Genomic DNA, 12,116 nt, shown 5'->3' with positions numbered 1-12,116 from the left:
TAATAAGCTCTTTATTGGAATATAATTGTCTACTTCTTTTTTGTTTCGTTTTGTTTTGTTTTGTTTTTGGCCGCATCACGCTGCTTGTGGCACCTTAGTTCCCCGACCAGGGACCAAACCCAGGCCCCAGCAGTGAAAGTGCCAAGTGCTAACCACTGGACCGCCAGGGAATTCCCAAGGCTCCTATTATTTCTAATATGCAACACACCTGCAACCTCACTTTAACTACTAAAGCTCATTGCCAAGATCAGTAACCACTAAACACTGTTTGGAATCTTACAGCTCCCATCTCCTAATGGTCTCTAAATTCTGCCTTTTTCTAATAACCCAAATCCTTCATAATGAAATTTATACCTATGAATCCCTGGTCCTAAGTGGTTGCATTTCTATACACTAACAACAAACTATCAGAAAGAGAAATTAAGGAAACAACCCCATTTGCTTTCATATCAAAAAGAGTAAAATACCTAGGAATAAATCTACCTAAGGAGGTAAAAGTCCTATTCTCGGAAAACTATAAGACGCTGATGGAAGAAATGGAAGTTGACACAAACAGATGGAAAGATATACCGTGGACTTGGACTGGAAGAATTAATACTGTTAAAATGACCTTATTTCCTAAGACAATCTACAGATTCAGTGCAACTCCTATCAAAATACCAATGGCATTTTTCACAGAATTGGAACAAATAATTCTAAAATGTGTATGGAAACCCACCTCCATTTTAAATTAGGATTGTTGATAAATAAATTCAAGCTTACTTGGAAGTTGAGGTTTATAGAGGTTAAAGTGCAAGCTGTTTTACTAATAGCCAGCTACAACTCACACTCAACACAGGTCAAAGTTTAACTAGTGAAGCCACTGCCCTCCAAAAAGGTTACTACAAGCAAATTTAATATCTCTTTAGAGCCTTACTACAGGGAAAATCTTAGTAAATGAGGCAGTCATCCTATGCAGGCACTGATACGTGGCCAAGATAAACATATGAAGAAAGAAGGCTGAGGAAGGGCAAAGAGGAGGAGGGAGGCACCAAAACTTTGACCAAACCTCCTCTCACCCCTCTGCGTCACCTTGGACGTGGGAGGAGGCCTTGGGTCCATTTTCAGTAGGTTTTGTCCTTTGATTTGTTTTGCTGATACCGAAAGTTAACGTACACGACTCATCCCACGAACTCAGTCATTCCTCTCAACAAAGATGGTACCTTTCAAGACAACGGGTAGACATCATGAAAAAGACTAAAGCCAGGACTTCCCTAGTGGTCTAGTGGTTAAAACTCCACGCTCCCAGTGCAGGGGACACAGGTTCAATCTCTGGTCGGGGAACTGAGATCTTGCATGCTATAGGCTGCTGATGGGAAAAAAAGGACTAAAGCCAATGAAACTATGTCCTTGGCCTCATCTGCCTCCTGTAGTTAATAAAACAGGCCATAAGCACATAGTTAAACAGAATTTAAGGAAAAACTTAATGAATCTTGATTGTTTTCATCATCAAAAAAGAAGTTATTTCTTTTTCTAGAATGTGGTAATACAGTACATTACCCTATGCATAAAGTGCTTCTTTTCTTAATTCTTGGTGTAATGATTGTACATGCAAAATTCAAATGTACTGGGACTTCCCTGGTGGCACAGTGGTTAAGAATTCGCCTGCCAATACAGGGAATATGGCTTTGATTCCTGGTCCAGGAAGATCTCCCATGCTGCAGAGCAACTAAGCCCGTGCGCCACAACTGAGCCTGCGCTCTAGAGCCCGCACACCACAACTACCGAAACCTGTGTGCCCTAAAACCCGCATGCCATAACTATTGAGCCCACATGCCACAACTACTGAAGCCTGTGTGCCTAGAGCCTGTGCTCCGCAACAAGAGATGCTACCGCAATGAGACCCAGACATCACAATGAAGAGTAGCCCCCTCTCGCCACAACTAGAGAAAAGCCTGCACATAGCAACAAAAACCCAATGCAGCAAATAACAAACAAACAAAAAAGAACCCTATTTCCATTTCTTAGTAGGAGTCAATCCTTTAATAAGTATTTAGTTAAGTGTAGAGCTGAAAGGAATACAAGACAAGGTCTTTACCAGGCAGGATCTTACAATGTAAATGAGAAGATGATCCCCACATAAAATAGCACACAATTAGAAAAAGTTTAATAAAGTCCAAGGGGTGGGTCCCCTACTGACAGTTAAGGGAATTCAGATTAGGATAGCCTGGAGTTGTCTGGAAAGACGTCAGGGAGGGGTTGGGAGCTGGACGGTGCAGCGTGAGTAAGAAGTGGAAAGGCACAGAATGAAGAAGAGCTTTGGAAAGTGGGGGAATTTATGTTGGAAAGAGGTAAGAAAGAAGGCAGAAGAAATCAAGAAAGATGAAGGGCATTAAGTAGCAACCTAAAGAATCTGAATTTTACTTTGAGAGGCAAAGTAGAGCCTCTGGAGACTTGGATAAGAAAGTGACTCACTTAAACCAGTGTTTTAGAAACACTGGACTAAGCTGGAAGGGAACTAGGCTATAAATTATAATAGCAGCTAGGCTAGCAGTTTTACCTCTTTGAAGTCACGGATCTCTTTGAGAATGTAATGAAGCTATGGGCCCTTTGCCTGGAAACAGACACACAAACAGGGTTGTGCAAAGTACACAGACCCCCCTGAAACCATCTCATAGGGATCCATGGACCAGGTTAAGAACCCTTGAATTAAACTTTTTTTGTGTGTTAGCAGCCCAGAATTAAACACCTAGACTAGGATTCTAGTTAGTGAAAATATGAAAAAAGCAAGGCTTTGAGAAACAGAGTGTTCAAAATGTGACAGGAAGTATAAGGTGAAAAAGTCAAAGGTGGATTGCTTGCCCCAGATCTATTATAACTCCCAACATCCATTTTCCCTTCTCTTGTATGATAACAGTCGAGTATATGACCACTCAGAATAAGGGTACACTTTCCAGCCTTCCCTGCAGCCAGGGTGACCACGTGACTATGTTCTGGCCAATGAGAAGGTATGTTGCAAGTTCTGGGTCTTGCCCTTAAAGGGATGGTGTTCTCCTCCCCTCCCCCTTTTCTTCCCTCTTGCTGGCCAGTATGTGGCTATAGCGGTGGGCCATCCTGGACCAGAGTTGAAAGCAACACCTGCAGGGTAGCGAAGAAACAACGGAGGAGAAACTTGAACCCCTACGGCTTTACAGAGCAGAGCTGTCCAACCAGCTCAGACTGTTACTTGCTTTAGTCAACCCACCGTTATTCCAGGTCTCTGGCACAGCCCCTGAACACATCCTATCCAATATCGAATGTTGTACCGGAGGTGGGTTGCTGTCATAACAGAACTTAAAATGTGTATGACACTGGCTTAGCAGTCAGGTGGTGGGTGTCGAGGACCCAGGTATTTCAGACTGGAAAGCTGATGAGCAGTGTTACCTTATCTGACAAAACATTAGGTAAAACTGTCACTTGAGATACCCTGAAAGGCAGGTGGCATGCCCACGGAGCCTGTCGCTCAGTCATCCGTGTTCATTGTTTCTTGTCACTTTCAGGAAAGCCCCAGGAGAAACATGAGGTCAAGTTAGAGCCAGTTCATCAGCAAGAAGAGATGGAGGGAAATTCATTCCACTACTGGGAGATTTTCTCCATCTGTGGCCTCAGTACCTAGAAGGCAGACCCAGGCAAGGTTGGAAGAGCAGAAGCGATTAGTAAAGGTGGTTCTCAAGGGGCTGTCTTAGCTGGAGACAGGAGAAAAGATGAAACCCCTTCTTAAGTACCTTCCAGTAAGCATTCTCTGTTAGACAATGAAAGCCAGCTGAGCCTTTCTATCACACAAAGGGTTTTGCCTTCCCACAACAGCATCTTAGTTGAGATGGTCTCAAAATAAACACCATTAAATTTAGGGAGCCAGACGGGTAGAAGCAGTAAATAAAAGACCAGAGTTTTCAGGCTTAAAAACTCGGTCTAGATGAGCTCTTTGACTGTGGGCAACTTGCTCATAGAATGACTGGAAGCAAAAAGCCAAAAGCCAAAAGACTGCAGTCCTAGGAATTTTATTTGACAAACTGAACTGCCAAAAAAATCCAAACTCTAAATCTATAAAAATGGTACAAATGAACTTATTTACAAAACAGAAATAGAGTCTCAGATGTAGAAAACAAACACGGTTAACAAGGGGGAAGTGGGGCGTGGGGGAAGGGGATAGATTGGAGGGTTGGGATTGACATATACACACTACTATATATAGAATAGATAACTAATAAGAATCTGCTGTAGGGACTTCCCTGGTGGCGCAGTGGGTAAGAATCCCCCTACCAATGCAGGGGACACGGGTTTGATACCTAGGCCAGGAAGATCCCCACATGCCTTGGAGCAACTAAGCCTGTGAACCACAACTACGAGCCCATGTGCCACAACTACTGAAGCCCACAAGCCTAGAGCCCATGCTCCGCAAGAAGAGAAGCCACCACAATGAGACGCCCGTGCACCGCAACAGAGTAGCCCCCACTCACCATAGCTAGAGAAAGCCTGTGCGCAGCAACGAAGACCCCAACACAGCCAAAATAAATAAATAAATAAAGTTTAAAAAATTAGAGAAAAAAAAAGAACCTGCTGTATAGCACAGGGAACTCTACTCAATACTCTGTAGTGACCTATGTGTGAAAATAATCTTAAAAAGGGTGGATATATGTATATGTTTAACTGAATCACTTTGCTGTACAACAGAAAGTAACTCAGAAAGTAACATAAGATTGTAAATCAACTATACTCCAATAAAAAGTAATTAAAAAAATAAAAAATAAAATAAAAACTGAACTGCCAAACAAATCCCAACTCTGGCCAGAAAAAAAAATCTGTCATTGATGACCACCTAAAGTAACTCTCAGGCTCCTAACTTTATCAAAATAAAGTAGACCGTGGAAGGTGTGCAGCCCCAAAGGAGGGTACACTCCCCACTGCCCTCAGAAGAGACCTCCACAGAAGATAACGGTTAAAGAAGAACCCACAAGGCAAGACCAGGGGAATGAATGGGGGCAGAGTAGAGGGGCCACATAATCCAGTGAACTTCTCAGCCACATCAAGGGGTTTTATCTTTCCTCCCCAACAGTGCTTGATAACTGGTCTGAATCAGTGGCTGCTATAGATTCCTCATTCTTTCCTTTTGTGGATGAGGAATGCTGTTCTTTTGTACAGTGAATGTGTATATTCAGGATGGATGGCAGTTCATAAAATTCCAGACTCCGAGGAGCCGCAGCCAGCCCTGAGGGAGGGGACTGCATGTTCTCCAGAGATAATGGACTTTGAGCTGGGTTCAGGAATTGAATGGAGGAGAGAGGAGGTGAAAACATTCTATGTGTGGGAAGAAAAGCTTAGTATACTTGAATGGCCAATAGGGTTGAGTGTCGTGATTATTAGGTATTTTCCAACATCTATTTTCCTCTTATCTCAAGACAATTTTTATCTGGAAGGTGGCCACCCTGAATAAAGACTATGCTCTCCAGTCTCCCTTGCAGGTATGTATAGACGTGTGACCAAGCTCTATTGGATGTGATATATGCAATCTCCTTCCCCATTCTCCTACACAACCTAGTAGGAGGTATAAGTATTTAAAAAGACCTTTTACAAAACAATGTGATAAGTTCTGAAATGGAAAGAACTGTCATAGATCTACATGGAATGATAATTTTGAAGAAAGTTACAAAATGGCCCACTTGCCTTTAAGTTTTATTCAGAGTATTAAAAAAAAAGTATAAGGAAAAAATTCCTTAAGTCAGATCCCATAACCATGCAACAAATGTCTATTTCTCGGTATTGATTTTACTCTTTTCTCTCAGTACAACACAAGATTGCACCCTTAGCCTGCAGTTCTAACTCAATACTGAACTTTCAAAGTTCACCAAGGATGTCACACTAGAGCAAGCTCATTGCTAGGGGAGGGGTGGGGAGGCACAAGTTGATGATCAGGGAAGAGAGAAAATTATATACAGATGAAATCAGCTTCAGAGATATTTCTTCAAACCACACCAGCCCAAAGCTCCCTGGAAGATTAGGATACAGTCTTGGGATTGAGAACCACCAGCCCAGACTTTTCCCAGGCAAAGATTAATTCTCAGCCGCCAGGCTGTTAACAGGAATCAAACAGAGACCCAACTGTGAGGGAAAACCTCAAATAAGATCACAATAATTGCACACTAAGCACACACTAATACGTTCTTAAATGAAGAAGAGGTTGTCAAACACATCTTGCACATACATCTCTTATGACTATAATGGTGTTTGGCCATGGTGGTCAAACCTGGTCACGGACCTCCTGCTAGAGAATCACCAATGTGACATAAAAATACAAATTCCTGAACCTCATCTCAGGTCACTGAATGAGAACCCAGGGTCGGGGCTGAGGGAGGGGAGAGGGTGGGTGGCCTAGGAACTAGCATTTTAACATCATTCAGAGTGATTTGAATACACACTTCAATTTGAGTACAATTAACATGTAAAATTCTGGACACTCAATTTGCCAAGTGAAGTAAGATACCTAATTGTCTTACTCTCAAGGGATTAGCAATCTAGTTGGCCAAAATGCTGTCCCTAAAGAAACCTGATGGACTCAAGAAAGAGAATCAGTTTTATTCTAAATGTCCCCTGAGATCAAGAGCAAAATATTGAAGTTCCAGGGCTTCCCTGGTGGTGCAGTGGTTGGGAATCCTCCTGTCAATGCAGGGGACACGGGTTTGAGTCCTGGTCCGGGAGGATCCCACATGCCACAGAGCAACTGAGCCCATAGGCTACAACTACTGAGCCTGTGTTCAAAAGCCCATGAGCCACAACTACTGAGCCCATGTGCTACAACTACTGAAGCCCACACACCTAGAGCCTGTGCTCTGAAACAAGAGAAGCCACCCCAATGAGAAGCCCATGCACTGCAACGAAGAGTAGCCCCGGCTTGCTGCATCTAGACAAAAGCCCACAGGCAGCAACAGAAGACACAACACAGCCAATAAATAAAAATAAACAAATTTATGAAAAAAGAAAAAGAGAAAAAAAAATATATTGAGGTTCCGGTGTGTGATATACTACACAAAGTTCAGGTGTTTGGAAGATGAAGGGGATCCTAATTGTTAATCCAGTAACTTGATCAGAGATGCCAAATGACCTTCCTCAAATACTCGACCAGTGTTCACCTTCTATTCTGTGAGGCTGAATAAAGATACATTAACTTTGGAGCGAAAACCAAACACTCAAAATTAGTCTCTTGCACATGAGGATGCAACAGAGCTTCCCCAAACTCCTAATCCACTAAAACCAGAGTAGCACGGTTCTAAATTGAGCAAAGAGTTTCAAACTCTTTAATTAAAGAGGCTAGACAAAGGAGACAGATGGATAATTAATACCATGCTGTGGTCCATAGACCACCTACTAACTGTCCTCTTTCACACTAGTCACGGTCGAGACCCCCCCCGCACATCTCCGCTCACACCAGCTTTAGACACGGCCCTGGAAATGCATCCTTGGGTGAACTCCAGGAGCTGGGATATCTGAGAACTTTTCTTTTCCTGCAGCCCAGCCTACGCAAAGAGCTAAGTTCTCACATATCTTAAAGACCAAGGAATGGAAAAGACAAGAGCTCACAAAAGCATTCTGTGACCCCCCCCCCGCCCCCCGGCACTGACAACACCCACGCCTGTCCGCCTCTGCTCCCTCGCCTCCCCCTCCTCCCCATCCGCCCACTCGCACAGGGAGGTCCCCAGGAGCCCCAGCTATCAAAAGCACCCCTCCGCAGGCCCCCCTGCCTCCCCAGCCCCCACGCCCAGCGCCCGGGCCCCACCCCTTACCTGGGGGGCGCGCCAGGCCGCGCTGGGGCTCCCGGCTCTCGGGTTTCCTAGGCCGGTAGCCGTAGACACCCCTCTCTGTCTGGTAGCCGCGCCGCAGGAGGAGCGGAGGGGCCCGGCCAAGGCCCAGTCTTGCTGCCGCCACAGCGGCCAAGGCCATGTCCCGCCAGGCCGCAGGCCCAGAGCCTTCGGCGGTAGATCTCGGGGTCGCGGCCTCAGGGAGGTCGCTCCCGGGCTGCTGGGGACCCCCTCCGCGTGGGAAGCAAGAGGCTGCAGGGGGCGGGCTAGGGGAAGCCCCGCCTTCGAGGCAAGGCCCCCACTCCTGATTGGCCAGGGCCTGGCCCTAGGAGCCAATCCAGATCAGCGGTCCTCAAAGCGAAGCCACGCCCGGGTATCCCGCGGGACTCGCGCGGTCCTAGAGGCTGAGCTCGCCCCGGGATTTGGGAAAGTGGCGAGGGGTGAGCGGAGCGTTACCCGCTTTCTGGCATAAACCTTGATATATCTGTGCATGCTGTGGTCTCCCACCAGGAGTGATCGCCCACCACCCGTCTCCAGGAAGCCCCAGAGCACAACCTCACATACACGATGCAGTCTCCTACAGAAAGGAAAAATCAGTGACAGGGTCCGTGGAAAGTGGCTGGGACTCAGACCAAGGAGGAAAGGTTATAGGAAGGAACCAGGAAATCCACATCCCCCCGCTATTTGTATTTTTGTAAGACACATTGAGGGAGAAAGAAGAAAATAGGGGAGAAGGAGCCTGTACGAAAGCGATAGGATAGGAGTGAAGAGAAATGGGACGTGGAAGATTTCACGTGGAGTTAGGTAAGTGTGCAAGGAGATGGAACGCCAAAGAGAGGGACACGCGTGAACACAAGCCTGGGAGACGCTGCAAGGCGTTGCAGTGATTCCAAGAGGCAGGCAAATTGGGTGTGTATTGAGAGTTGGGAGTGGAAAGGTAGATACAGGATACCTGGGTGATTAAAAGAGCTTTCAGTAAAAAAGAAGGAAGTAATTACAGGATCAATCTCCCTTTATATCCCAGAGAAGATGTGATCCACAGTGACAAGGTTAGCCTTGGACAGGAGCAAGGGCACTTCATAGAATATAAAAAGAGGAAAGGCACAGCATAAGGGTATCTATTTGGGTAAAATGATAGATTTGATCATGGGAGGATGATGAAATCCTTTTCTGCTTCCATTTTTTTGGGTGAAATATTAAGCAAGATCAACAGCAGAAAGTGGGAGTGAAAAGACAGTGGAAGAGGTCTGACAGGGATAAAAAGATATGAAGCAGTGGGCTGGGAAAGTGAATGAACTCAGAAGTGTCATGATTTGGGGGATGCCAAGGGCCTACTGAGGTTTGTGTTTATGGACTTGACTCAGATCAGTGAAAATAATTGTGAGTTTTTCTCCAGATATGTTCAGCTCCTTTTGCAGGTGCAAGTTAGGCAGGAGTTGTATTTAACAAAGGGTGGAGTTTTGCCGGGTAGGTATGACAGAGAGATGGGACAAGGGAAAATTCATAACACTGAGCCATGCAGTCTAGGCTGGAGAAGTTGAAGGGAAGCTTATATTGAAAAGTTGATTGAATCAGGGGATCGAGTGTACACGGGGGAAAAGAGGACATAGTTGGAGTGGGGATTCTCCTATGAGTGAATGGGTGGTCTCGCTGACTGACATTTGAAGTTGAGAGTTTGGGTGGAAGCAGAAATTGGAATCAATTTCTTTTCTTTTCTTTTTTTCTTTTCTTTTCTTTTTTTTTTTTTTTTGGCCACACAGCATGTGGAATCTTTATTTCCCCACCAGGAATTGAACCCATGCCCCCTGCAGTGGAAGCACAGAGTCCTAACCACTGGACCACCAGGGAAGTCCCTGGAATAAATTTTTTGCGGCATGTGGACCTTGGATAAGAATTCTTGATGTCAATTGGCAAAGTTCATAATGTTTCAAAAAGTTTGCTGGCCCACTGTTTTTGTAAAGATATGAGGTGCAGGCACTCATACATTGCTAGCAGAAATGTAAAATGGCACAAACTCTATAGAGGGAAAACTGTCAATATCTTTCAAAACTAGAAATGCACATTTCATTTAACCCAGCGGTTCCATTTCTAGGAATTTGTCCAAAGATAGACTTTCACACACATACTCGCACACAATTATGTGTGTACAAAAACATTCATTGTTGAATTGTCTAAAATTTAAATTATATATTTAGGATATATATATATATAATTTGGGGGGTTGAATGTACCAAGGGGGACAGATCTAATCACCATCATGGTAGGTCATGTTACAAGATCAAGAAGGAATATGGTTGTTTTCTAAATTTTTTAAAGTAATCAATCAATTAATTAATCAATTGGCTGCATTGGATCTAGTTGCAGAGAACCAGGGCTTCTCTTGTTGCAGAGCACAGGCTCTAGTTGCTAGAGCTCAGTAGTTGCGGCTCACAGGCTCTAGAGGGCAAGCTCAGTAGCTGTGATGTATGGGCCCAGTTGCTTTGAGGCATGTGGGATCTTCCCGGCCCAGGAATTGAACCCAGGTCCCCTGCATTGGCAGGCGGATTCTTAACCACTGCACCACAGGGAAGTCCCTGCAATCTCTTTCTAAAGAGATCTTGAGGTTTTGAGCTGCAGTACCCATGAGAAATAGGCATCAAAAGACATGTATAAGAATGTTCATAGCAACTTTATTACGAATAAATATTTATTATATTATTTATTTACAATATAATGAAAAATTTTAAAGGTAAAACCAGTATCAACAGTGAAATAGATAAATAAAATTGTGGATATCAACAATTTCAACACAGTCCTTCCATCAGAAGGCACTCAATAAATATTTGCTGAAAGAAGGAAAACAAGAGGAAAGGAAGAAAAAAATAAAAGAAAAAAATTTTTTCTAGCTCTGCCCTCCTAAAGTCTAGAAGCAGTGACCAGTCCAGTGGTAGTAAGCTCTCTTAATGACCAGATGTGGTCTCTAAATATTTTTTACACTAAAATCAGAAATGGCTGATACCATATCAAATCTGATCACAGGACAAATGTGAAGAGGAATGAAAGTGTCCGCTGAATTTTGCAATACAGAGGCATAAGTGACTGTACCAGAAGCAGTTCCCACAGTGTAGTAGGCACAGAAACCAGACTGGAGTGAGAGGAGGGAGTAGAAGGTGAAGAAGTAGGGATGGTGTGGGCAGATGATTGCTCTGAGAAGCTTCACTCGGAAAGGAAGTAGAGTGGGTTATAGCTGATGTGGTGACAAGTATTTTTGTTTCTTTACATTGTTTATTTATTTAGCCATGCCACATGGCTTGCAGGATCTTAGTTCCCCAACCAGGGGACCAGAGATTGAACCCAGGCCCCTGGCAGTGGAAGCACAGAGTCCTAACCACTGGACTGCCAGGAAATTCCCTCTTTTCTTTTCTTTTTAATTAATTAATTTTTGGCTGCATTGGGCTGCGGGTTTTCTCTAGTTGTGGGGACCAGGGGCTACTCTACGTTGTGGTGCGAGGGCTTCTCATTGCAGTGGCTTCTCTTGTTGCGGGGCACGGGCTCTAGGCTTGTGGACTTCAGTAGTTGTGGCTCACAAGCTCTAGAGCGCAGACTGAGTAGTTGTGGTGCATGGGCTTAGTTGCTCCGCAGCATGTAGGATCTTCCTGGACCAGGGATCGAACCCATGTCCCCTGCATTGGCAGGCATATTCCTAACCAGTGCGCCACCAGGGAAGTCCCCGCTCTTTACATGTTTAACAAGAGAGAGTCCAGAATATATTTGAAAGATGTTACAAAATATTAAGTTGAAAATACAGGAAAGAGGGATAAGCCCACGGAATGAAGTCCATGCAGAGCAGTGAGGGGACAGAATCCAGAGCCTAGGTGGTGCTAGAAAGGAGAAAAGTCATTCTCTGTCAATTCAGATGGAAGGAAGAGAAAATGGGGCAAAAGCAGTCAGACTTGTGCACCGCGGTGATGGGATTCTGAGGGCGTTTCTTCTATGTGAACTACGAGTCTGGATAATTTCTCCAAAAGAATTATCTGAGAAGGTAGTGGGCAGTAGGAAGAGAGTCAAAGTTGAGAACGGTGGAGACAGTATGAAATTGTTATCGAGGAGAGTAGTAAAAGGTGTGAAAGTTTGTCTTTAAAGTTAAAGTTCACCCAGTTAAGGCTGGTGGCCATGGATATAGAGAGATACCAATTTCTGCTGTTTTGTGATTGGTCTCCTGCCTTGGTACTGAGAAAGTCAGAAGGATGATAATTGGATTCATTCAGGGCTGAAGTTTTTCGGGGCAGATGTGACAGAAAGGCCAAGAGGCAAAGACATTTAAGA

General features: G+C 44.5%; 1 protein-coding gene across 3 annotated transcripts in view; it reads right to left on the bottom strand.

The window, feature by feature from the left end:
* DHTKD1 (dehydrogenase E1 and transketolase domain containing 1) overlaps positions 1-8,057 on the bottom strand; it is a 48,649-nt gene extending 40,592 nt beyond the window's left edge. For 2 of the 3 annotated variants that reach the window (XM_057733199.1, XM_057733200.1), the window contains exon 1: positions 7,797-8,056. In XM_057733199.1, the coding sequence (XP_057589182.1) occupies positions 7,797-7,953 (157 nt within the window). In that variant the 5' untranslated portion in view covers positions 7,954-8,056. Of the gene's footprint in view, positions 1-7,796 lie in introns of all 3 variants that reach the window. The other variant, XM_057733198.1, reaches the window with a different exon arrangement.
* Positions 8,058-12,116: the final 4,059 nt, after the last annotated feature.

The sequence above is a fragment of the Hippopotamus amphibius genome, chromosome 4, assembly GCF_030028045.1.
Source record: "Hippopotamus amphibius kiboko isolate mHipAmp2 chromosome 4, mHipAmp2.hap2, whole genome shotgun sequence".
Lineage (NCBI taxonomy): Eukaryota > Metazoa > Chordata > Mammalia > Artiodactyla > Hippopotamidae > Hippopotamus > Hippopotamus amphibius.
Note: the sequence above shows the minus strand (reverse complement) of the source record. Positions and strands in the feature narration are given on the sequence as shown.